Here is a 27,233-nt window from a genome sequence, read left to right as displayed (position 1 = left end):
CCATACACATGTTTTACTTCACACATTTCATTGTGATAAACAATGGACCTGCTAGTTCCAGTTTGCACTGTTCTACTTTCTTCAAAGCCATCCATGAGTTCTCGTCTAATGACACTTTTAAGGGACCTATTTGATAACTCAAGATTCCGTTCAATACTGTCTTTATTTACTGCATCCTTAGCAAGGGCGTCAACTTTGTCATGATTCTGCAGGCCAATGTGAGAAGGAATCCACAACATTTTTATATTTACCCTCTTGCTAAGTATTCTTATATATCTGTCTGGCGTCTGAGACAAGCACGTTATTACCTGATTACAAACTGTTTATTGCTAGTAGTGAGGAAAGGGAGTCGAAATAATTAAGCTGTCTACTTCAGTGTTGTCAATTTCGAGTGCTACCAGTATTGCTACCAACTTAGCTTGCATTGTGATGCCCAGTTACTAATTCTTATATTCCTTTGAATTGTGCCATCGGGCTGATAAGCAATAACAGCACTTCCTGCCCTCCCTGTAGCTGTGTTGAGTGATCCGTCAGAGTATGTGATCTGTGCAATGTTGCTTTTAGTTTGTATATTGTGAATGTGTTCTACGGTGCTTAATTTAGCAGCAAGCTGAGCATGAGGGTTGTTTGTGATTAGTTTGTTGGTGGGGCACTCGAAACTCACAAAAGTGATGTACTGTCCCGTTTTATGTTTGAGTCGTCTGGCTTACTCGGTAAGGTTAGGAGAGGAAACTTTCAATTAACGTTTTTTCATGACGTTTTGAAACTTTAGGATAATTTCCTGCTCTCCTAATCTACCAGAGGACCCTTAACTTACTGTTTTAGAAAAAAAATCCAAAATTTATTTTTAAGATGACGGGTTGTGCAGACGGAGTGACGGGGACTGTTTTACTGACTTATGTTAATTATTTATAGTTTCCCTTATTTTATCATCGTGTAAGCTGTACTATTCGTTAATTTTAAATAAAATAAAAATATTTTTTTTTTTTTATTATTACAGCGACATCAAAACTAACATCAGTTATCAGTGAAGACAGTCGAAGCAATGGCAGTAATATATACAATAATTATGTGCAGTAACTAAGCTGTCGGTATCTGAGACTAAAGCCGCGGTTCACGCTGTCTCCCGCCTCGTTGTCGTCCGTCTTCACGTACAGGACGAAGGGCTGGGACGTGGCTGGCGGAGGGACGGATATAGTGTAATTATTACAACCATATTAGAGAGTATCATTTAACAGACATGACAATTAATATCATAAATACCATTATAATGGATGACGAAACTATTACATAATTACACACTAATATATAACTATAATATATTGCTAGCAGGAGAATATAATAATGTCAATAAGAGAGAGTGTACTAAGTTAATGTTAGGCCAGACTGCTGTGGTCATGTTGGAGTACAGCTGACCAACAGGGCGAGGATGAGAGAGCCGAGGTTAAGGCCCCCTGGGGTTATGTGATCCAGGGGCAAGATTAACGAAGCAGTTACGCAAGCACTTACGAACCTGCACATCTTTTCTCAATTTATGGCGCCTGTGTTTACAATTATTAAATAGTTAATGAGCTCCGAAGCACCAGGAGGCTGTTTATAACAATAACAACAGTTGATTTGTAAGTTTTCATGCTTGTAAACTGTTTAATAAATGTAACCAAAGCCGACAAAGATTGAGGAAAGATGTACACGTTCGTAAGTACTTGCGTAACTGCTTTGTGAATCTGGCTCCTGGGTGGTGTGTGTGTGCCCTGTACCTTGTGTCCACAACATCAAAGAGTAACGCAAATTCAGCGCCGAATTGGAACGAACCAACGTCACTCTTGGATATTGTTCCCACTGTGCAGAGGTATCTAGATGAGGTGTGTGGACAAGAACATACAGGAGAACATTACTCTATGTGCGGTGTAAAAATTGATCCATTTACGGAGAGAACTAAAATTCTGTTACATGAAATGACAAATAGTTTTATTGCAAATAACAAAATATATGTAATACTTGTACTGTGTCCATATTTCATTCTAGTAGATAAATTACAATTATGAATATTCGGGTTGTGACCTGAAACCATAAACAAGTCTATCATCTTGTGAAAACCGGTGTTGAAAACTGTTAACGTTAACAAAAAGTCCGACTTCCAGTGTATAATATGTTGCTAAAGCGCCCCGGAAAGGAAGGGGAAGGGAACTAGCAGGGGAAAGCGGCCAAGCCATTACGACTATATAGCACTTGGAAGGGGTCAGGAAAAGGATTTGGGATGGGAAGGGGGGGAAGGAATGGTGCCCAACCACTTGGACGGTCGGGGATTGAGCGCCGACCTGCATGAAGCGAGACCGTCGCTCTACCGTCCAACCCAAGTGATTGGAACCCGGGGAGGGAGAGATGGCAAAGAGAAGGGAGAACGCCGAGCTGCATTTCTCTTTTAAAACATTCCCCGCTTTTTCTTCGTTCTCTCCCTTCCATCTCTGTTTCTAATTGTCTCTCTGCCTTGACCAACCTGGTCTCTCTCCAGGCCAATCAGTCAATCAGTTGTACAGGTAAAGTGTGAGCGGGAAGTGGGACAGTGAGAAATACAGTCTAGAGGAAGCTTCGTAGAGAGTAGAGCCAGAGCCTAACCCAGCAGCCTGGCGAGGGTTTTTGGATAGTTGTGTGGCAGAATCGTCACACCGCACAAAGCACCTGGGGCCAAGAGGGTCGAGCAGCAGCCAGTTCTTGTTTAATATTCCACTGTTGTATCACTATCCTGAGGGGAGGGGCCGGTCAGACAGCCAGAGTGTAATGGTATTGAGAATCGGGGTAAACTGTTGAGTGGGGATTGGTTGTTGAATATATAACTAACTAACTTTTCTATAATTTGAGACATAGTAATGTTCAAGGCATAGAAGAAATAGAATGGCATAAAAAGATCCCATTTTTGTTATAAATTAAGAGGGAACATGTGCAGCGAGGAGCATTGAAACTATCTGGGGGCTGATAAATATCAGTGTTCCTATATTGGGCAAATAAATGGAGGGGGGGGGGACAACCTTAGGTGAGGGATATATACGTGGATGAACTATAATGAATAGTCAAATATAACACGATATGGAGGACAGGATATATTGGGGATGTAATGTTTAATGATACGAGCAGATGACGCCAGCAGACGACGCCACCTGACGCCAGCAGACGACGCCACCTGACGCAGTTACATGCCCTCAATTTACAACGTATAACACCAAATCTAGTCACAACACTGCTGTTATCAGATTCCTGGTCAATAAATCATGAATACGAATCATTTTCCACACACATTTTCTAAAGGAACATGATGTCCCGGTTGTACGATGCACTAGAGGCATCAAACCACGGCTGTGTGCTGTGGCTGTCTGCCTCGCTTTACTAACAAAACCTAAGCTTTATCACTGGCACGGTCTACTATGTTACTGTTTCGTCATCATTAAGTGATGCTGTGGGCATAAGCTGCATGGCGGTGTTGTGAGCTACAGGTTCATGCACTACCCATGGTTGCTATGATAGTACAGAGGCATTCACACCCAGGCGGGGGTGTCTAAAGTATTTTCAAAGATGGTGTCTGTTTACTGGAGACTTGAGGAAAAGAGTGTGAGCCCCGTGTACCCATGTGGGTTTTGAATCGTTCATTATGTCTACAAATCAGTTTTCTCAGGGTGCACACAACCGGTCAATTGAGATCTCGGTGAGCACTATTCGGGAGAATGTCTTGTTGGAGTACATTCTACCTCTACCAGTCCTCATACTACGCTGGTTAAAGCAGCGGCCGTCCTCCCCAGACAACCCGTCCTCACACTAGGCTGGTTAAAGCAGCGGCCGTCCTCTCCAGATGAATTCATAAATTTTAACATACTGTGTTTTAAAAATTGATTTGTTCTCATACATAAATTAATATTGTACATAAAAATTCTTTATATAGTTAGGCGTAGGATAGGTTAGGTTAGATGTTTAGGTTATGTTGGCAATTATTTGTATTTGAAGTAAGTCGGTGAAGCATTTATAGCATTGCGGTTTGAACAGAGGACGTGAGTGAAGTACTTGCTTCGGAAATGTTCAGACATCAGTTGTCAGTAGTGTGTAAACCGCTTTTCATTCATAAACAGGAACGGTTTGGCGACTGGATTAACGAGCTTGGATTTTTGTATGTAAGGATGGACTGTCTACCTACATGCTGGGGACCTACAGCTGTGTCCTTATAATTGGGAATTTGACTACGAGGAACCTCACTGAGGAGGGAACACCGTGACAGGGCTGCACCTAATGGGGAATCTTGGTAAACAATTAGCAGATGTAAACCTTACCCTGAGACGACTGGGTATCCCAGTGAGAACTTGGAATTATTAAACTTTGTGGTAAAGTCTATGGGAACTTCTGAAGGAATTTCATACCCTACGTTGTTTTTATTTAAGATTCGCTACCCGGAACAAGAAGTTCTAGGTTGCACGGGTTATGGTGAGCCCGTAGTTCAGGCATACCCGAGGAGCACTGTAGAGACGTGGGAACTCCAGTAAACTCTATGGGAATTTAGTACTCAAGGAATGTAGTGGGGACTTGGGATTTCTATTAAAGTGTGTGATAAAGGGTGTGAAAATTCCGTAATCTCGCTCCTCAAAACAAGAAATGTACGGTTGTAATCACACGCTACCCTACTACATGGAGGAAGGGGTTACTTACTAGTAACTGAGGGAGGGAAGCCGAGGCCGCAGTACCTTCCAGCGGGCGTGACAACAGTACTGGTGGAGGAAGTGGTGTACATCCCCCCGGGGATGACCACGTAGTCCGTAGTACAGTCACTGTCCCGGCTGCTCGTGATAATGGTACCTGTACAGAGTCTAGAGTAAGTACTGGCGCTCTTTCGAGGAAGATATAACACAAGTGACAAAGTTTTATCTGACAGTTTCTGATGGGACGTTGAAGGCTTGCTTTATTTATAATCGAAAGGTAAAACGTAATCTAATAATTCTTTCAATCTTTTTATTTTTGTTCATCAAAACACTTTGTTTAAAATACTTCATTTTTTTAATCCAATCTTATTTTCACGAAGGAAGTATTAGCTGTATTCTGTATTTCACGAAGGGAGTATTTGTCCATCCAAATACTGTTGGATGGACAAAGGTTAACAGTGGAGTAGTGGTGTCCAGTCTCTCTACCTTAGCAAGGGTCTCGGCCACCAGATAGTTTTCCATAGTCGTCTTCTGGAAGTCTATTAAATTTACTGAAGACCCTCTGTGCTAACTATCTGACCACGAAGTCATCCACAACACTTTTCTAACGTCTGTTACCTATTTACTAATGACAGAAGCATCAGGTGAAGACAAGCGTTGCTCAAAGACTTTTGATTTCTGGAATCGAATCTAGATCCTTGCGGTTTGTGACTCTTCTATTCTTCCCATTGTGCCACATCAGCGGGGAGGCTCTCGCTTGCGATGCGAGTGTGTAGTGGTGTTGCCACACCACATATGCTGTGTGTTCCTTGTGTCTGTAGTACTTAGGACACCATCCAGCGCTTGTTAACAGCAGCATTTTGGTCTTGAGAAACCCCATTCATATTTAATGGCTTGAATGAGTGTGTCTGTGTCTTACCTATGATGTCTATTACAGTTGCATCGGCTGGTCCGGAAATAGTGAAGCCAAAGTTGCCACCATCACTGTATGATTCCCAGGTGATGCCGCAGTAGTTGTCGTAGCGTCTGATGCAGATCCCGTAGTCCTGGTTGGACAGCTGCCTGTCTGTGGAACACCAACCACCCTTAGTAAACGGCAGGTGGAAGCTACAGAACAGATGATGTGACTGTATGGAGGAGTAAATAAGGTACCTGGCTCTAAAGGAGGGAAAAGGTGGCTTGTCACGAAGTGCAAATTAGCCCCATTGAAAAGCTGAGATGCAATAGCTACGTTAAGAGAAGATTCTATCAACGTTAAGGGGCCAAGACATTTCAAAACTGCCCCTCTATACAAAAGTGGCTGTTACAGCATTAGCTTGCCGTATATAAATTGGTTAGTTGCAGCGGTATTTTGGGAGCGCAGAATTTACTTGTGCATTTATTTAAGTATTAAATTATTAAATTTATTTAATTGATTATTTTCAGTTCAAAGTGACCTGTATATTTAAAAGTGGACTGTATATTCTGAAATTATCCTGCTAGTTTTTTCCTGCTCACATAATTTGGGGGTATATGTTCATAGCCTATCAATCAAATAATTGATTAATATAGTAGGTTACAATATTAGTCTACAGCTAAAATGGATTAGTACAACAGTATACACAGCTTAGCTGTTAGGTAGTATAGCTTGGTAATAGTTTTCGGCTGCTAGAGGTCGCCGTGTGAGGGTGTGTGCTGTGTGCCTCTTTCATTGTTGATTAGGTTGTTGAGGTGTTCGCACTGGGGGCGCGGACCACCGGCTGTTAATAAGTTGGTGTTATGGGGACCCCCCCCCCACCCCTTTCCCCTATTCACCATTCGGAGACCATTGGCCTAGAGTTTTCGGGCCGTGCATCATACCCTGTTGTGGAAATTATTCTGTTTATATGCTCTGCGTTTGAGTGTCTGATGTCTTTGGTATACAGCTGCTAACGACCCACCGAGCACTCAAGTTCTGCTCCCCAGCTGTCTATCAAGACTTCGTGGCCCGTTATGATGGGCGTTCGTTTACCCTCCCTGGTGACGGTTGTACCGTCTCTGTATCGGACCGATGCTGCTCCCTCATATATGTGGCGCTGCATGGCGTCCCCTTTGAGTTAAAAGAAGACCTGCTTTGGCGTTATTTTGGGAAATTTGTGACTGTGGTTTCCCTCAGGTTGAACTCCGTCTCTCCCGGCAGGTAGCGTGGGTCTTGTGGTACCAGGACCCTTGCCCTGCGTCTCAAGTCGCCTATCCCATCCACTGTTACGTTGATGGGCTACACCATGCATGCTTTTTATGCAGGGCAGCCCAGAACTTGTTTTCATTGTGACGAACTGCGCTGGTGTGGCGGCTGCCCCCGTAAACCTATTTTGGGAGGAGGACTTCCCCCCGTTGGTGGATCCAGACATGTCGCCGTGCGATGGTGTGGTGAGGGGAAGACCCCCCTCCCCCCTTGTGCGAGACCCCTCTCTGTGATCTCGGCCTTCAGGGAAGTGCTCAGTAGAACTCGGTATTTGGAACTCACTTTGGATGTTTGGGTGCGTCCCATCCCGTGGTGCTCTTCTACCATTTGGATGCCGTGAGCACAGGGGTTTATCTATAAGGTGCCGGATTTCATTCCTCGGCCTCGTGCGTCTCCTGGTCGTCAGGTGACCGATGACGAACTACTGATTTCCGAGGCTTACTGCCTGCGCTTTCCGGCACAGGAGTTCCCAGATAAATGTGTAGTCCTTGTACTTGATTGTGTACTCCCTGTATTTTTGTTTTTGTTGCCTTATCTGCTATATGTATGTTTTGGATCCTTGTTTTGGTTCACCCCTTTTGTGTTTTTTGTTTGTGGCTTGTATATACTGTACTGTTTTGTTTCCTATGTGTTTTTGTATGTTGTGCTTCCTGTGTTGTGTGTGCGAGCCTGTGCTTATATAGTTTATAGTTCTGTTCTGTTAATGATTTGCCCTTTTCTTCACTTGTCTTTTTCTTACATTTGTTTTTATTATTACGTTGTTGTAGGTCGAGTACGTATGTCCCTGCCGTACAACCAACCAAAACCCATAGAGTTCTTATACTTTGGTCAGGAGATCACCCTGTATGCTTCCTGCTCTTGGAGAGGGGTTCAGGGTCATGCATTTAGGGGGTTCGGCTCCAACACAGGCCTTGTTCTCACCCAATGCGAGCCGCTGTGACTCCCCACTCTCTCCTTATTTGGTATGACCTCCTCAATCCCCCTTTCTCTGAATTATAATTCTGTACCACCCTGTCTCTTTCTTTCTTTCTTCCCCCCCCCCCCCCTCCCTCCTACTTTCTGGGAGGCCTCACTAGGACAAGGGCAAACACCTGCTGGTTATGAACATTTAATATACAGAGAACATACACAACACACACAAGATACAATAATGATTCCAACACTGTTATTTTAGTCAGGTTGCAATCCACTACCATTAGCACTCTATCAGCTGCTTATATCAAGTGGTGACCCAACTCCTGGCTCACCACTTATGCTACCAACCTCCCCAAATGGGTTAAATTTTGCAATACAATAAGGCATTATCAACCCTAGAGCACATATCAATGTTCACAAGAAAATCCAGCCTATGGCTGTAACACTATAGACACCAGTATAAACACTCCTCAATACCAAAAATAGTCAGTCACTCGCCTCCCACTGCGTCATGCACGCCAATGACTCGCAAACACTCCATCAACTCCCTATAGGCAATCACTTAACTGGTCAAAATGAGCTTACTACAGAATTTGTTCAGTCGAAGGCACTTCCTGGCCGATGCTCGACAGGGCCCTCACAAGCTACCCAACGAAAAATGCTTCAGTACTGCTTTACCACTCTTCCTGCAGTAAATGACTTGAGCCGACACGTCCACAAACTTATTCCAATGTCGAAAAGTCCGTCCACTTCCTTCTTGTTGAAGGTATATCAAACAGGGGTTTTTCTTCACCGGGGGCTCAAATGGAGCACGACCTCCCCTCACAATTTCTTCAGTTCAAGTGAGGTCAACGTCCTCGGAAGCGAGCCTCACACCTCCAGCAAATTCTCTACATCTCATGTCAAGTCATTCATTTATATTCTTACTTACTGCCATACTTTTAAACCATTTGTCAAATCTAACCCATTGTTTAACAAATATATATATATATATATATATATATATATATATATATATATATATATATATATATATATATATATATATATATATATATATATATATATAATATTTATTATTAATATTATTATTATTATTATTATTATAATATTTCCACGTCCATCTCTTTGACCTCTAAATTAGGTCAAATCTGGTAGAATGACTCTCAGGGGGAGAGGTTACAGAGGCACAGAATGGGCTCAGGGACTGAACACCACCTGAATCTTCAGGGTTAAGACTGTACCTGCGAGTAACTTGCCTCCTGTTGACTTTAACAGGCTCATTCCCTCTTGTTTAGTTTGTCCAGTAATGAACTGGTAATAATAGTCTGCACCTACTAGTATTCCTACATCGGTGAGGCGATCAGAGATTATTTTGTTATCAGCCAGATTCCCTTTTCTTGTAGAAATTTGGCCGTTTTCCCTAGACCACGAACATGTAGGTCAAATGGGATTTGGTCGACTACTATGGCCTGTACAGGTCGGACATATCCCCCCCTAAGCGTACTTACTAGTTGTAGGACCACTGTGTAGTCTTTAGGTTCTCTTTATCATGAACCCTGAAAGATTGAATTTTACATGTGTGGCTTTAGTTTAGGTTCATCTGCCAATTTGTGTGAAAAAAAATTTTGGGGATTCTTGTTCAAATAATCCATTAGTGGTGACGTTGGTTCTTTTGATCTTGATGAGAAGTTGGGCAGTAGGAAAGTCGCATTAACATTAGACGTTGTCGCTAGGACACGGAAATTTTCTCACATCTTGCAGCACTATACTGTGATGGGATTACTATCTCTCACCTTGGGGTTTGAATACTTTAATTTTATATACTTGCACAATGCTGCATGATGCTTACCCCTTTTACACCTATTGCATGTGTATAGTTGGGTCTGACAATTGTTGGCATTGTATGGTTTGAGATACCTGGTGCATTTATATAATTTATTGAGTCGCTTAACTCTGGTGTGTCCATAAAGATAATTAGTGCAACTATACCTTGAGAGACCTGCGTTCCTTCGTTGTCTTGACTTTCGAGGAAACTACCGTCTCCACACAGCATTCGTCCTCCAGTAAGGCGAATGGGTTGGAAGTCTTTTATATCTGTAGGCGGCCTCTTCAAAGTCTTTTTAAGACCCCTGTCATTTACGACATTCCAGGACAACTTTCTACTGCTGCGTTCCTCATTAGCTTCTTGACGTTGTTTCGTCTGTCCTAGCTCCATCTGTCGTAGCTCCTCCCTCAGGGAATCCACCTCTGCCCTCAGAGCTCCACATAGCTCCTCACTAGCACCAGTTCACTCACTACAACTTCCATTTTCAGTATCAGGACAATTGCCACTAACTTGGCAATTAAGTTCTTATAATTGTCTAGTTAGTGCAGGTGACGAATCCCTCGACCTTGAGCACTCCATCTGTAAACTCTCCCAGCAAGAACTGGCTCATACTCAAACTGCAGTTTTAAATGTCCATTCATTATAGGCGCCGGTATGAGGTACCTTACTTTCCGGTTACCTTACGTTGATTTCGGGGCTGAACGTGCAAGTGGCCCGGTCCCTGACCAGGCTTTCTGGTTGCTGGACTGATCAACCAGGCTGTTGGACGCAGATGCTTGCAGCCTGGCATATGAATCAGAGCCTGGTTGATCAGGTATTCTTTGGAGGTGTTCATTGAGTTATCTCTTGAACACTGTGAGGGGTCGGCCAGTTATGTCCCTTATGTGTAGTGGAAGCGTGTTGAACAGTCTCGGGCCTCTGATGTTGACAGTTCTCTCTCAGAGTACCTGTTGCACCTCTGCTCTTCAACGGGGGTATTCTGCACATCCTGCCATGCCTTCTGGTCTCGTGTGGTGTTATTTCTGTGTACAGGTTTGGGACCAGCCCCTCTACTTTTTTCCACGTGTAAATTATTATATCTCTCCCGCCTCTGCTCTAAAGAATACAGATTTAGGCTCTTTAGTCGGTCCCAATAGTTTAGATGTTTTACCGAGTAGATTCTAGCAGTAAAGGATCTCTGCACGCTCTCCAGATCAGCAATTTCTGAAGGGGGCTCTCATTGTGCAGCAGTATTCCACTCTAGAGAGCACTAGCGTCTTGAAAAGTATCATCATCGGTATAGCATCTCTAGTGTGAAAGGGTCTTGTCATCCAACCTGTCATTTTTCTTGTAGTTGTGACGGTTACTTTATTGTGTTCTTTAAAGGTAAGGTCTTCCGACATGAGTACACTCAAATACTTAACATTGCTTTTACGTTATATGGTTTGATCTGAAAGCGTTTTTGTACGTGATTTCCGTTTTTATATTTTCATTTTTCTGTAGCGCAGGAGCTGGAACTTATATTTCAATAAATACCATATTATTTTTTGAGGCCCATTGAAAGACCTGATTTACATCAGTTTGGGATTTTGCTGTCTATGTTGAATACTCATAAAAATCCTAGTGTTATCTCCAAAGGGCAATATGGTACTATAGTTTGTGATCTTGTCTATTTCCGATATGAGAAGGAGGTACCTGGAACTTTGTAATTGCTTTATGTACTCGAGTGTTTTTAAGCATATCGTAATCCACCCAAAGTTTACCAAGGCTGGCTAGCCAGCGAGCACAATCTCCCAGTGCCACATCAATTCAACGCTGAATCAACGCCACTCTTGGATATTGTACCCACGAGGCTACCTCATCACCTCTGCATTCATAACAGCTCTCCTGGGATATGAGCACCTTAGTGCCACACAACACCTCGCCTTGATAGGAAGGGTCAACTAGGGAAAAGTGACACTGTGTGAACTAGGAAGAGGGGTGACACTGTGTGAACTAGGAAGAGGGGTGACACTGTGTGAACTAGGAAGAGGGGTGACACTGTGTGAACTAGGAAGAGGGGTGACACTGTGTGAACTAGGAAGAGGGGTGACACTGTGTGAACTAGGAAGAGGGGTGACACTGTGTGAACTAGGAAGAGGGGTGACACTGTGTGAACTAGGAAGAGGGGTGACACTGTGTGAACTAGGAAGAGGGGTGACACTGTGTGAACTAGGAAGAGGGGTGACACTGTGTGAACTAGGAAGAGGGGTGACACTGTGTGAACTAGGAAGAGGGGTGACACTGTGTGAACTAGGAAGAGGGGTGACACTGTGTGAACTAGGAAGAGGGGTGACACTGTGTGAACTAGGAAGAGGGGTGACACTGTGTGAACTAGGAAGAGGGGTGACACTGTGTGAACTAGGAAGAGGGGTGACACTGTGTGAACTAGGAAGAGGGGTGACACTGTGTGAACTAGGAAGAGGGGTGACACTGTGAACTAGGAAGAGGGGTGACACTGTGTGAACTAGGAAGAGGGGTGACACTGTGTGAACTAGGAAGAGGGGTGACACTGTGTGAACTAGGAAGAGGGGTGACACTGTGAACTAGGAAGAGGGGTGACAGTGTGAACTTGGGGGGGAAAGGTGGCACAGAAAGAGGTAAATGGGGGGGGGAAGGACATTGTTCAGCTTAATAAACAGAGTTGTGTTTGACAAGAAATGAATTTGTTCAGAGGTCGAAATTAGAGTAAGTCAAGGAAATATATTCACTGGAGCAAGGAACGGCAGAATAATTATATTTTTAAATTTGTATAAAAATCGTACAATAGTGTTTAAGGTCCTGTACACTTGTACAGTCCAGCAGGAAGTGTATCGATACTTGTAATTTCTTACGGGTGAAGCCTCTGAATATGACCCTGATAAGGCAACAAGAGGCGCGACTTCAGGGTTGCACGAGACAATAATATAGTGAGGTTTGGAGTGCAAGTTGTAAGTATTTGTACTTACTGCTCTGACCAGTGGCGGTGTTGGCATTGAGGAAGTTGAAGCTGCTGACTGTGCCAGCGGTGGTCGTGTAGTACTGCAGGCAGCCCACGGGCGCTGTAGGGGCAGGCGGGAGAGCAGACACCAGGAGTATGGTTAGTGTATCACGCCAGCTTATGGGACATTCTTATTAAGAGATGGCTTTTAGACGGTCGTTTAGCATATGTTGAGGAGCAGATTCATGGAACAGATCTTTCATGGAGGGGAAACTTAAGCACTAAGACTGAGGTAAAGATATAAAATAAAGAGATCTCACCTCGGAACCTGGAGTCACAGGCGATCTGGGAGACTTTAATGTTCCAGGTCTTGAGGAGAGAGGCCTGCGCCGAGCGGTCTACCGTCAGCTTCACGGCTCCACCGTTGGGGTCCACATCGTAGTAAACTGTAACAGTGAGTGGTGACACTAGGGCACGTCGGCTGGCTTCTCAGTAAACTTGATTGATTGATGAAGATTAAGATTCACGGATTCATGCCCGTGCCACCCAAAAGGTGGCACGGGCATGAATAGCCCGTAAGTGGTGGCCCTTTTGAGCCATTACCAGTATCAAGAGCTGATACTGGAGATCTGTGGAGGTGCGACTGCACCCTGCGTGACGGGAGATGTCTCCCCTTCTCAGTAAACTTGATCACACTTATAAAGCCGCTTGTGTATAATGTAAATATCAGCCGATGTGGAGATTATACAAACATTATACATCCAGCTGTATGTCATGTATGACAGGAAACCATATTTGTCTTATTTTTTGGAATAGTTAATTAGTATATTTTAATCATACGTGTTAACTTTGAGGAATCATACAGTTACTCTCACTTTCTCAATGAATAATGCAAACGTGACTAACCACACTTGAGCAGAGACATTAAGAATATTGTCATGCAGCAACGTACTGTAGATAACAATGCCTTCCAATACACGAGTGGTTCATCGTGTGATGCAACATGCAAGTGCAAGCAGCTTGTGCTGACAGGTTTTGATAGCAATTCATTTTAATCAAAATCAATATTATCATTACAAATTTGTAATTTGTAATTTGTAGGTTTTGTTAAAGTTGATAAACTTGAACAAAAGATAACTAAAATATCGCTATGTTGGTCACTGTTAGTAGTGATCACTGGGCATCTACTCACCGTGTTGACCACTGTTGTATCCGCAAATCATGGGAACACTGGACACTCCGCCGGTTACAGTCAGGAAGTCGTCAGTGCAGATACCATTGGAATCCGGCTGGGAGAGGTCGAGGGTTATGAAGTCGAACCTCATCTGGCAGATGTTGTTGTCAAGGTGGTTGATGGTGAGCGTACAGGCGCCCAGCTCCAGGCTGTTGGCGTCGGGGTTAACGAAGTACGTGTTGTTGACGCTTGTGGCTTCGTTACACGTCTTCGTTACTGGCCAAGGTGAGACGAGAGAACATTACCTTCCATTCATAAGATACGAGAGAGATAGAGAGAATTATATATTCCAGACTAAAGGCTTGACCTCTGAAGCTCAGAAATGGCAACTGATGTGAGGGTTGCCACATCTTGGACTGTGATGGAAGACCGGGTTCTGTAGCCCCCACTACATTGGGTCCAGACCAAGCTACTCCTTTAACCCTCCTGTCTACTCTCCTCTGCTCCCCTCCCTCCTCTGTGGTAGGGTCGAGCCCCAAGCCCCCAGTGGTGACCACCTCGTTCCCTGGAGCGGCTCCCTCTCTCATTGATTGATTGATTGATAAAGATTAAGCCACCCAAGAGGTGGCACGGGCATGAATAGCCCGTAAGTGGTACAATTTTTTTTTCCCAGTGTTCTGAGGTTGCATTTAACCATCAAGCTGTTATCGTGGGGGAGGATACTGCTTCACAGTCTTTATGAGGGTGTCCAGCTGCTGGACACCTTTGTTGACCAGGAGAGTGGCTGTGTTGATGGCTTCAGGGTGGCCACTGCATGATTCAGGAACTCTTAAAGCTCTTCTAAGGTCATTGGTTGCTTCACATTCCAGAAGATAGTGAAGTAATGGCTTTTCTGTGACAGTTTGGCAGAAGATGCACTCTCTCTGTCGGGGTTCACCAATCTCCCAGTTGCATCTGTAACCTAGACGTAGTCTATATAGCCTAACTGCTATTTCCCTGTGGATTCCTTCTGGGATATTTAACCTTTCTAATTTGGTTGCCTGAAGATACCATGTTGCAGATGGCGAACCTTCAGCTATTCTCTGGTGTAGGTAGGCTTTGTTGAGATGTGAGAGTTTTTTGGTGATGATCTTTTTTATGTTCTCTAGGCTGGGTTGAATTGTTTTATGTATCACTATATGACAAGTTACCAATTTAGCAATTTCATCAGCTTTTTCATTTAATGGGATTCCAATATGGGATGGGATCCAGTTTAAAGTTATGTTGAGGCCTTTGCCTTTAGCGACTGCTCCTTGATACAAAATGGTGGTAATTATTTCCACATTATCTTTCCACTGTTTTTGTCCTAGTATTTGAAGTGCAGCTTTTGAGTCTGTGTGTATGATTGCATTTTGAGTGTTTTGTGCAATCACATATGCGAATGCCTGTTGTATGGCAAACAGCTCAGTTTGGGTTGATGATACTAGTCCTCCCAGTCTCCAATATGCCTGAACGCTGGTCGTGCAAAGAGCAGCGCCAGCACTCTCATTTTCTGTGTCCACCGATCCGTCTGTGAAGATGTGGGTGGCTCCTGCTACTGCTATGCTATACATTTGCTCTTCTATTATGCGCCTTAGGATTGTCGGATCATAGGCAGCCTTTTTCATTGGGAGACTTTCTATTACTATTTTGAAAGTAGGCTCTTCCCACGGCGCGGAAGGAGTGTAATTTGGGTGTGGATGATCACCCTCTCTATCAAGAATCATGTTTTTTAAATGTAGTCTGTTTAGGACTTTTCCTGCTCTTGCAACCCAAGAGTTTCCATTGTTTTGGCCTAGTCCAACCACCAAAGCCTGCCGTACTGGGATTGGATCAGAAGAAATAATTATCTTACTGATAATTGTAGCTCTCCTTTGTGATATTCTTTCTTGTAGAGAGGGCAAACCCGTCTCCAGTCTAAGAGTTTCAAGCCTGGCCCACATGGGGGCTCCCAGTGCAGCTCTCATAGCATTGTTTTGGGCAACTTCAAGCTTTTTCCACTGTTGGTGTGATAGATTTGTGAGTGCAGGTGCGGCATAATCGATCACTGATCTGACTGCCTGTACATAGTATGTGCGAAGGACTTGCAGATTGGCTCCTCCAGAAAGGGAGGTTAGCGACCTGAGGATTGCCGTCCGGGCCGCAGTTCGCTCTCTCAAGTATGTGACCTCAGCATTAAAATTCATGTGTGTGTCCAGGATGATTCCTAGATACTGATAGGTGTCGACCCATTCTATTGGTTGACCCTGTACTGTGAGTTGGATGTTGGGTTTCGCTATTTTTATGGGCATGGCCTTTGACTTTGAGGGGTTGAGTTTGATCCCAATCTGTTTTGCCTCTTTACTGATGCAGTCTAAGCATTTGGGTGCAAGGCGCGCCGCATCCCTTCCTTTTATGATGACAAAGTCGTCCGCGTAGTTTAGCAGCCTGCAGTGATGTGGGAGTTTCAACCTCATTATTCTTTCCATTAAACAGTTGAAGAGAAGAGGGCTAAGAATACCTCCTTGCGGTGTACCATTTTCATGTCTTTTGTACTCAGAGACTGTGCCATGAAGTTTTACTCTTGCTTCTCTGTTTATGAGACAGTTTTTGGTCCAGGAGAGCAGGTTGCCTCTGACCTCTTTGTCAATGAGGCAGCAGAGAATAGCTGGGGCGCTAGCCAGTTCAAAGGCTTTTTCGAGGTCCAGGAATATCAGCATTCCTGGTCTGTCATTCAAGTGGGCTAACAGAGTTGTAATACATTCCACTGTGCCAACCCCTCTTCTATAGGCATACATATCATGGTGCAGTTTAGGCATTTTCCACTCCAGTCTGTTGAGTGCCATTCTGTCAGCCGTCTTGGCTGCACAGCTTTGGAGAGAGATGGGCCTGGGATTAGCTGGATCTTTGGGTTTTGGGATCGGCACTATGTCTGCTCTATTCCAAGCAGAAGGTCTAGTTTGAGAAGTCCAGGCTAAATTAATTAACCTTAGGTATGCAGCGTCTCCCTCTGGGCCGAGGTTTCTAATCATTTTATAGGTTATTTTGTCGGCTCCAGGGGATGTATCCTTGGAGTTTTTCTTAGCCCGATTGAGCTCATCCAGTGTGAAGGGGGCATTAGTGTCGGAGACTTCTTCACATGCTGTAAGGATTCTGTGCCACCTTTCTTCCTCTAGTCCGGTCTGTACTGCTAATACATCTGGTGGGAGTTGATTGCTGGCTGCTCTCTCTGCAAACCTGGTTGCCACATCCAAGGAGGCAGATTAGACCTAACCTTCGTGTCAGCCTCCCTAAGAGATGCAGCAACATGGTCAGTTGAGCCCACACTCACAAGCGACCACTATGGGGTCCAAATTGATCTTCAGTTAGACCTACCCACCCCACCTCCGCCTCCATCTGAAGCCTGGAACTTTGCTTTAGCAAACTGGGACCGATTTCAAAACCTCATTTCAGAGTGGCAAAGAAACTATGATCTTCCCGAAGACATTAATCGGGCGGAACAAGAATTTGTCAAAGCGATTCAAAGTGCAGCCAACCACTCAATCCCACTGAAAAAACAGTCCACCGGACACCATAAAGATCATTGGTACTATTGCGAACGTGTCAAAGAACTCAACCATAGACTCAATAGAACAAGAAAGCTATACAAAAAGCAGCCAAGTGACCGCAACAGGATCTTACTTTGTGAGGTCAAGGAACATGTACATCGAGAGACCAGACAAATAAAAGAACAAAAGTAGCTAGAATGGTGTTCACACCTGAATGAACACACCACTCTCGGGGAGATGTGGCAGCAAATTCACCGGGCCAAAGGGAATAAAACACCTAAAGCTCCACACCCCAAAGATCCTCAACAGGAAGCCTCTCTCATTGTGACTACTGTCCCTTTTAACCTCCCACCCACCTCACTGGATGGTCTGAGCACCGACCCACGACCCCCCCCCCCCCCCACTGACGATCTCACACGATTCCTTCCCACGCAAATACGTTCCACGCCCTGTTCAGTCCTGCTACATGGACTAAATGCTTTGATCTCAAACATCTGGATTCTACTCTTCCTGACGATTTCTTCCCCCATAAACATCTCGTTGATTCAGTGAATGCCTCTGTTACTTTTAACCCCACCTGTTTTGGTACACGTGTCGTCATTGCTCCTTCTCAGGATGCAGCTACCAACTTAGCCGCATTGTCCAGTATTGGGGAGACCCCTGTTAAGGTCTCCAAAAATGCCCCGTTAAATGCCAGTGTTGGCACTGTTATCCTCCCGCATCATGTTGTGACTGGTGTTAGGGACCTGAAAGACTGCCACGAGGATATTAAACATATCTTTGAAGCCAAGGCCATTCTGTCCTCCAGGTTGATACGTTCACTCGATCCCCTCGGGGTCATCGTTATCAACCTCTTCGAGATGTGATCACTTTTGATAGCAGAACCCTTCCGCCTTCTATAATTCTTGCCGATATCAGACGGTACGTTCAGGTGTATATTCCCTCTCCTAGACTTTGCAATAAGTGCTGGAAGTTTGGGCATGGTGCCCTCAAATGCACAAGTGCTCTGTGTCTGTGCTCCATGTGTAGGGACTCGGGGTCACTCTAAGACGGAGTGCTCTTCTTCCCAGGCTCACTGCCTCAATTGTGGTGACGCCCACCCTACCTTCTCCCGCGCGTGTGCGCGCTACAAATTTGAGGAAGCTATCCTCAATTTGAAGTACTGCGATCGTTTGTCTTTTTTTGAGGCGAGACGCCAAGTCCGCCGTCTCTTCTCTTTCGCTAGTGTATCTTATGCTAGTGTGCTGCATTCCACCTCTTCTCGCCTTTCCCTCCTTTCTCAGTCTCACAACCGTTTCCAGACCTTAGACCCGGACACGCCTACCGCCTTTACATTCCTACCTCCTTTACATTCTGACCCAAGGGGGTCCTCCATCTGGTGTTTCTCTCCTTCCTTCCCAATCTACCATGTCTTCTGTGTCTTCTTCCCCATCTCCCCTGCTCCTTTTTCCTAGCCCCCCCCCGCTCCTTCTTAACAGCCCTCCCCCCCCCCCGCTCCTTCTTCCCAGCCCTCCCCCCCCCCCGCTCCTTCTTCCCAGCCCTCCCTCCCCCCCTGTCTCTTGGCCCTCCATGCTACCTGTCTGTCCAGGTAGACAGGTAGCTACCTGATGATGATGGACACAATCTTCATGTTGGTCACTCCCGTTCTCCTTCTCCTGTTGAGACAATAGAGACTATTGCCCAGTACGTTGTTGCTGACACAAGTCAGAAACGGAAGCCTGGCTCCTCCCCTTCTTCCTCCCCAGCATCACTTTCTTCCCCACCCTCCACCTCCGACTCTATCACTGCATCCTCTCACATTTCGGTGGTCGGGCCCCCTCTCCCAGCTATGGAGGTTCTTTTCGCCCTCGATTCTCTTTTGCTGCCTTGCTGAGGTGCGCTTCCCTGTTTCTGCCCCCCCCTTCCCCTCCCTCCCCCCTCCCCCCTGCTCAGGACCCCGCCCACTCGCCTCTGGTCCGTCCCGCTCCCTTAACTCCATCGTCCTTGCTCAATTTACCAATGATTTTACTGATCCTGATCGATCATCTTTAGTATGCTGTGTTCTTTGGAATTGTTTCTTCACTGTTCTCTGTTCAATTCGTCAATGGAATATTCGTGGATTTTATGCCAACTTCCATGAACTCCTACTTCTGATAACACAGTTTTCACCACTTTGTGTATGTCTCCAGGAGCCGATGGTTGGTGCTCGTCCTGGTCATTTTCGGGGTTATTCCTTTCTCTCCTCTTCCCCCCCCCCCCCCCCCACGGTTAGCTTTTGCTGGGGCCCATAACTCTACTGCTCTCCTGATTAGTATTGATATTCCCTTCATACCCCTACTTTTTCAGTCGTCTATCCAATGTTCTGCAGCCCATATCTTTGTGAGTAAATGGTATACAATCTCTTCTATTTATCTCCCCTTAAATATCCCACTATCTCTTCCTGATCTTAGGCACCCGTTGGACTTCTTACCAGATCCTGTGCTCCTGTTGGGTGATTTCAACTGTCGGCATACCCTCTGCGGTGATGTTCTGACAAGCAGTCGGGACCACTTTTTTTTTTAAGTTTGTCCTCTCTTCTTCCCTTTCTTTTCTAAATTCTTGAGACCATTCACGTGGTCTCCCGCCCTCCTACCCTTTCCTGTCTTGCTCTTTCTCTCTGGTCGTCGTCTCTTTATTTAGATTTCACATGGCGGGTTCTTGATGACCTCCATAACAGTGACCATATCCTCCTTCCTTGTCATCTTTTTCTCTTTCCACCCTCCCTCTCCTTCCTTAGGTGGCAGTTTGCAATGGCTGACTGGAACCTATTCACCCTACATGCTACTCTCTCCAACATCTCCACTCTGCCTCTCCTTCGAGCCCTCCTCCTTTTTCATGACACCATATTAGGCGCTGCCCTCCGCTCTGTTCCTAGCTCTACCTCCCGGGGCACGTGGAAGTGAGTTCCCTGGTGGAATGCGGACTATGCTCGGGCTGTCCGTTGTAAGCGTGCAGCCTGGAAGAAAGACCGACGCCGACATGTTGTTGTTGTTAAAGATTTAGCTACTCAGGACTGTCCATGTAGCACGGGCTATGGTGAGCCCGTAAGGACTATGGCGGATCCGACGCCGACAGACGGCCGCTTCTTTTATTTGATTTCGGTAGGCAAGTGCGGTGGCCTGTAGAACCATCCGTACAGCTAAACGTGAGAGTTGGAAATCTTCTGTCTCCACAAGTACGTCAGATACTCCTCTGCCCTAGATCTGGAAGAAAATCTGCAAGATAGCGGGTAAGTTTGTTCCAGATGTCTCGCCAGTCCTTTACCTCCTTGGTACTCTTGTGGCGGATCCGGTGGCGGTCGCGACCGAACTAGGTTCCCACTTTTCGACTGTTAGTTCCGGTTCTCATCTTCCTCTGTCTTTTCTTAATCGTAAGCCCGTTCTTACGTTCTTTAGCCCGTTCTTTAATCTTCTAACCTAGACTTTCGCACTCATCTCCAGCTTCCCTATAATGATCCCTTTTCTCTCTGAACTTCAGTCCACCCTGGCCCTCTACAGTTCTACGGCAGCGGGCTCAGAAGACATTCATTATGATATGCTTCGCCATCTCCCTCCATGCGCGTCTCGGTATTTACTAAATCTGTATAACCGTATCTGGGAGTCGCCCTCGATCCCCGAGGACTAGCTTCAGGTGGTGGTTCTTCTTAGTCGGAAACCAGTCTCTCTAGGGACATCCCCTAAGGACTTCTGCCCCCATTTCCCTCACGCATTGCGTTTGCAAACTCTTTGAGCATATGGTCAATGTCCGTCTGATGTTGTTCCTGGAACACTATCACCACCTCGTCTTTTCTCAATTTGACTTTCGCAAGTGCCGCAGCACAACTTGGTGAACTTGGAGGTCTAATATTCGTACTGCTTTTGCTGTGAAGACCTCTGTTGCTGCTGTCATTTTTGACATGGAAAAGTATACGACACCACCTGGAGATAACATATTCTGTCCCAACTCCATTCTTTTGGTCTTCGTGGTAATCTCCCTCTCTTTCTACAAAGCTTCCAGTCAAGTCGTTCCTTTAGAGTGAGGCTTGGTATTGCTCTCTTTGCCTCTTTTCGGTAATTCGAAGGTGTACCCCAGGGTAGTGTTCTGAGCACTACTTTTTCCTTGTTGCCCTCAATGGTCTTATTTCCTCCCTTCCCTCTGGCATCTTCTCAGCACTCTATGTTGATGATCTTACCCTTTGTTGTCGGGGTGATGACTCGCATTTCCATCAGTGACGGCTTCAACTTGCGATTGATGCCGTGTCGTCTTGGGCGACCAATCATGGCTTCAAATTCTCTGCAACTAAGACTTGTGCTATGACTTTTACTCGAAAGCAGGTCGTTCTTCGTCCCTCTTGGTCGCTTTATGGTCATCCCCTTGTGTACAAAGATTCCGGTAAGCTTTTAGGGTTAATCTTTGAAACTCGTTTGTCTTGGTCGCCTCATATCTCTTACCTCAGAGTTGAGTGCTCTAAGGCCCTTACCCTTCTTAAGGTTTTGTCCCATACTTCTTGGGGGAGCGAATAGGCGCGCACTCCTCGCTTTACATTCCTCTCTCGTACTGTCTAAACTCGATTACGATTGCCCTGCTTACTCGTCTGCTTCTCCTTCTACTCTTCGTCGACTTGATGCTCTGCACCATACTGGGTTATGCCTCAGCTCTGAAACCTTTCGTTCGACTCCTACCCTCAGTCTATATGTTGAAACCGGCGTCCTGTCACTCCAGGACCGCCGTGATAGCTATTGTCTTCGCTACCTTGCACGGTCTCTACAACACCCTCACTCTCGCCTATGTCGTGCTTTGACCTTTACCCCTCCTGTGGTCCTTGTTCCCCTTCACCACCTCCCTCTTACTGAATGGTTGTCTCGCCTAAACAATTCTCCTTCGGTTAGTGTTACCAATATTTCTCCTCGAGCTGTTCCGTATTTGCCCCCTCGTGGAGGGTCCCCCTTCCTAAATTTTGTAACACCCTGACCCACGTGACTAAAGCTTTTACCTCTCCTACAGTTCTGAAACGCCTTTTCCTTGAGCACCTTTCTTCACACTCGGGCTCCATTTCCGTCTTCACCGATGGGTCTAAATCTGCAGACGGTGTACGCTACTCTATTTTTTTCCTGACCACATCTATATGTGTCGCCTGTCTCCAGAAACTAGCATCTTCACGGCAGAATTGTATTCTATTCTGTATGCTCTTCGTCACCCACTTTCGTGCTGTCAATCCGCCTTTGTTGTTGTAGTTAACAACTACATTGTTATTGTTGTAGCTATGCTGCCGCTAAGGAAGCTATCCGCACTTGTCCTGTCTCCCATAAATATATTCCTTATTCAGACTTTTACCCAGTTATTCATTCCTCCATCCTTGCCCGTTGGCAGTGTCGTTAATCTTCTGTTACTGATAACAAACTGCATGCTCTTAAGTGTGTTCCGATGGCCTTCCTCCTATCACCGTAACCGGCGGTGGGAAACGGCTTAGACAAGGTTGTGTATTGGCTATACACGCTTAACTCACGGTTACTTAATGGAGCGCCGCCCTGCTGCTTATTGCCCCCTCTTATGGTCGTGCATATCCTTGTTGAATGTCCTGACTTCCAGGACGAGCGTGTCTCTTGCTTTCGACTGTACCCCATAGTCACTTGTCACTCGATAGAATTCTTGGTGAATCAGATACCTTTGATATCGTTCGCCTTATGCGTTCCTGTTCTCATATTGGCATCCTTGGTGATATTTAGCGCCCTCTGATTATTCCGTACACTTGATGGTGATACATAGCCTTCCCAGCTTGGTGCCTTTTTTTGATAATTACTTACTCTTCTGTATAGCACCCCCCGCCCCCCTCGATGTCATGATTTATCAAAATTCTGGACAAAGATCCGCGGGAGAAGACTCTTCTCTAGTCTTGACCTGTGCTGGCTGTACTTGTAAATACATCAAGCCTTCAACCCTGGAGCCATGTCGGAGTCCTTAGTGTTAGTTTTGACCCATTCTGGGTAGAGTGGTGGTTTAAACCATGGAATCATACCCCCATCCCATCTTTCCTGCTTTATTTCTCATGTCCCCATAGACTGTTGGCTACGCATAAGAGAGAGTTGCAATCATTTGCTCGTTACACTTCTCTCTGTAAAGAAAATCAAAATATTAAGTTAATTGGGAAGATTCACGTAAATTATTTTCCTGTCACCTAATCTTAATTAAAAAAAAAGAGAATGTGGTACAGATTAATCCAATCAAAAAGTGTACATATTAAAAAAAAAAAATTTATTATGTAAAAAAAAAAATGTTAAGGCGCAAAAAGATGTTTTGCGCTTGTTACCGAGTAAGTAAAGATGTTTACCATGTTAAAGACTCTAAACACAGTTTTGAGGTGAGACTTTACATGTTGCCGTCCATACTGAACACGCACAAGGGAAGGGAGAGAAAGGGAGAAGGAGGGGGGGGGGGTGGGTGGGAGAGAGGTTCTAGGCCTGTACCACAACGCATCTCTATACGATTACAACACGAAACACAGTGCACTAACTTCCCGCATCAACTCCAGGGTGGAAGTTTGGCTGTAAAAAAGAAATGGCAAAACAACAAAGTTTTGACATCTGTGCAGACTCAGTGTCTCGCTTATAGAAGTTAAACAATCTTACAACACACCTGTTCAATTTATGGTCCTAATTTTATCCAGGTAAGTGGAGTCGAGGTTCACAGCGCCTGGCTGCATGGTGCGTTGGACAAGTTAACTGATGCAGTGGAAGTGGATCCCCAGAGTACTTTAGAACTCTATAATCACATGCAAAAGGCAGTGTATTATCACACTAATGCAAAGAATATATGCTTTTAACATTCCTCCGTTGCCCACCTCAATCCTCAACAAGGGGACATGGGTGGAACTTAGTACCCAAATGAATCACAGTGACACTAGAAAGATTTTTTCAGTGTTAGAGTAGTTAACAAATGTAATGCACTAGGAAGTGATGTGGTGGAGGCAGACTCCATACACAGGTTCAAATGTAAACATGATAGAACCCAATAGCTCAGGAACTTATAATCCAATTGACTGCCAGTTGAGAGGTGGGACCAAAGAGCCGATGCTCAGACCCTGTAAGAACAATTAAGTGTGTACACAGTTGTACACCACAACCCACCCGACAAATCCACCCACCTGCGGGCACCGCAACCCACCCACCTGCGGGCACCGCAACCCACCCACCTGCGGGCACCGCAACCCACCCACCTGCGGGCACCGCAACCCACCATAAAGAGAACATGGGAAGTGTACGTAAAGAACGTGTAACAAGAAATGCAGAGAACATAAAAGAACATCTAGGAACATGGAGAAGTTGGGGCATAAACACTCGTTTATACTCCAGACGTTTATTTAGAGTGTTACTAAAATACGGTGAGAAGATTATCCGTAACGGCTAATTTTGCAAGAAACATTGTTTCATGCGACTTCGTCTCGTGGAACAGATAGAATCAGAACATTATAAAGACAGATGTGGAATGGGGGAAAAAATGCAAGTAATACAGTAAATAACTTGGAAATTAAGGGAAAAGGGGAAAGGGGTGATATGCGTGGGGTGTAGGGGGTGAGGGAGGGGGGGGGAGATAAGGGCGCGGGGAGCTAGGGGGGGTGAGTGAGGGGGGGGAGATAAGGGCGCGGGGAGCTAGGGGGGGGGGGGTGAGTGAGGGGGAGATTGTTAGCTGCTGGTTACAGCTACAACCTCCTAATGGTACTAAATTTTCAGTACAATTTTCCGTGTTGGTTAGTTTGTCGGTGCAATTTTCATTAGTGAGCAGATAAACTCCCTTTGTTTCCTCGTTGTGAGCGAGTAGTGAGAGAGGTAGTCCGTCACGCTTGTGAGTAATGTATTAATAAAACACTGCTAACACGTGTCTCTGAATGTATTAGTAAAACAAACACTAACACTGATTAGTAGAAATGTAGATGTTTATCTCTCAGAATGTTTGGTAATATGTTTATTGTTTGTGATGTGTGTCTATGTATGTATTAACACGATGTACTGAACGGGGTGAGAATAGCTTGAGCTACCTCATCCCTTTGTGTGTATTTTACCTCAATAAACTTATTTCAACTTCAATTTCAATTTCAACACTGATTAAAGCTAGTTCTTTCTAACTTACCTTCCTTCTCCTCTCTCTCTGCCTGGCTTATTTCTTCTATTATTTCGCTTATCTTCTGTTGTAAATTTCGGTGTTGTGGTTGTTGAGGAGGTTGTTGCTGTTGTGGTTGTTGAGGTTGTGGTTGTGGGGCAGGTGTGGCGGGGGGGAGCAGGGCACAGCTGGCCGTCGCCACCAGCAACAGGGCCCCCACCACGTTCTTCAGCACCTGGGATGCAAGAATTAGTTACGAAATTACTTTTGCCCAACTACTTGGGTTGGATGGTAGAGCAACGGTCTCGCGTCATGTAGGTCGGCGTTCAATTCCCCGATCATCCAAGTGGTTAGGCACCATTCCTTTCCCCCGTCCCATCCCATATCCTTATCCTGACCCCTTCCTAGTGTTATATAGGCGTAATGGCTTGGCGCTTCTCCTGATAATTCCCTTACATTCCCTTCAGTGAAACACTTTTCCGTCACGCTGGGTCAGGCCAGGCCCACCTCTGTCACGCTGGGTCAGGCCAGGCCCACCTCTGTCACGCTGGGTCAGGCCAGGCCCACCTCTGTCACGCTGGGTCAGGCCAGGCCCACCTCTGTCACGCTGGGTCAGGCCAGGCCCACCTCTGTCACGCTGGGTCAGGCCAGGCCCACCTCTGTCACGCTGGGTCAGGCCAGGCCCACCTCTGTCACGCTGGGTCAGGCCAGGCCCACCTCTGTCACGCTGGGTCAGGCCAGGCCCACCTCTGTCACGCTGGGTCAGGCCAGGCAGGTCTTACCTTCATGGAGAGTGTCCTGGGGGAGGTGTACACTTCACTAAGGCAGGTCTTACCTTCATGGGGAGAGTCCTGGGGGAAGTGTACACTTCACTAAGGCAGGTCTTACCTTCATGGGGAGAGTCCTGGGGGAGGTGTACACTTCACTAAGGCAGGTCTTACCTTCATGGGGAGAGTCCTGGGGGAGGTGTACACTTCACTAAGGCAGGTCTTACCTTCATGGGGAGAGTCCTGGGGGAGGTGTACACTTCACTAAGGCAGGTCTTACCTTCATGGGGAAGAGTCCTGGGGGAGGTGTACACTTCACTAAGGCAGGAGTTGGTCTGACGGAGGCGCTACTCAGGTCGGCCTTATATGCTCCAGGTTACACACTGCTCTTCTTAGCTCCCGCCTCCAGCTGTGTATAGAAACCTGTGTGTGTGTGTGTGTGTGTGTGTGTGTGTGTGTGTGTGGATCGAGCATTAGTTCTTGGAACCCGCCTTGTTAGACGTCGGTTATTTAAAGCAATCGCTCATGTCCTATTTCCCAACCATATCTACTTTTAAAACGATGAATAGAGTTTGCTTCAACAACCTGCTCCTTTAGCTTATTCGATTTTCCCGCTACTCTTACGCTAAATGAAAACTTTCTAAGATCTCTGACTCGTCGGAGTCTCAAGCTTCCGCCTATGCTCCCTTGTACTAATGGCATTGAATGTGAATCTTTTCCTCTATTTCCGCTCTGTCAATACCTCTAAGTATTTTGTACGTCTCCATCATGTCTCTTCACTCTCTCTCTCTCTCGTGTTTTCTAGCGTCGTCAGGTTCAGTTCTTTCAGTAGTTCTTCATACCTCATCCATCGCATTTCTGAGATGAGCCTCATCGCAAACTTTTGAACCTTTTCCAGTATCTTTGTTTCTTCAGGTGGGGGCTCCATGATTGTGCGGCATACCCTAAGGCTGGTCTCATGTAGGCAGTGTAAAGCGCTCTTAAATGCCTCCTTATTTAGGTTCCTGAAAGACGTTCAAAGTTTTGCTAGTGTAGAGTACTGTGCTGTCATTATCCTATTTACACGCAGCCCGTCCTCCTAAGATTTCCCAATGTT

The 27,233-nt window shown here is 45.6% G+C and overlaps 2 protein-coding genes across 4 annotated transcripts in view; one reads left to right on the top strand and one right to left on the bottom strand.

Moving 5' to 3' along the window:
* The window catches only part of LOC123761386 (uncharacterized), a 348,122-nt gene that overhangs the window by 6,933 nt on the left and 313,956 nt on the right, over positions 1 to 27,233 (top strand). The window lies entirely within an intron of this gene.
* On the bottom strand, positions 978 to 26,455 carry LOC123761389 (uncharacterized). Of its 3 annotated transcripts, none has more exons than XM_045747401.2 (8): positions 26,418 to 26,455; positions 25,401 to 25,605; positions 13,753 to 14,010; positions 12,881 to 13,006; positions 12,589 to 12,681; positions 5,596 to 5,742; positions 4,687 to 4,833; positions 978 to 1,177 (listed from the first exon to the last, which is right to left on the bottom strand). In XM_045747401.2, exons 1-8 carry the CDS (start codon positions 26,421 to 26,423, stop codon positions 1,068 to 1,070), a joined length of 1,092 nt encoding a protein of 363 aa, XP_045603357.2. In that variant the 5' UTR covers positions 26,424 to 26,455; the 3' UTR covers positions 978 to 1,067. The 3 variants fall into 3 exon arrangements, with proteins under 3 accessions (XP_045603357.2, XP_045603359.2, XP_069169793.1); XM_045747403.2 differs by lacking the exon at positions 26,418 to 26,455 and adding an exon at positions 26,259 to 26,321; XM_069313692.1 differs by lacking the exon at positions 26,418 to 26,455 and adding an exon at positions 26,206 to 26,230.

Source organism: Procambarus clarkii, chromosome 7 (assembly GCF_040958095.1).
Source record: "Procambarus clarkii isolate CNS0578487 chromosome 7, FALCON_Pclarkii_2.0, whole genome shotgun sequence".
Taxonomy (NCBI): domain Eukaryota; kingdom Metazoa; phylum Arthropoda; class Malacostraca; order Decapoda; family Cambaridae; genus Procambarus; species Procambarus clarkii.
This window is presented reverse-complemented; position numbering and strand designations above follow the sequence as displayed.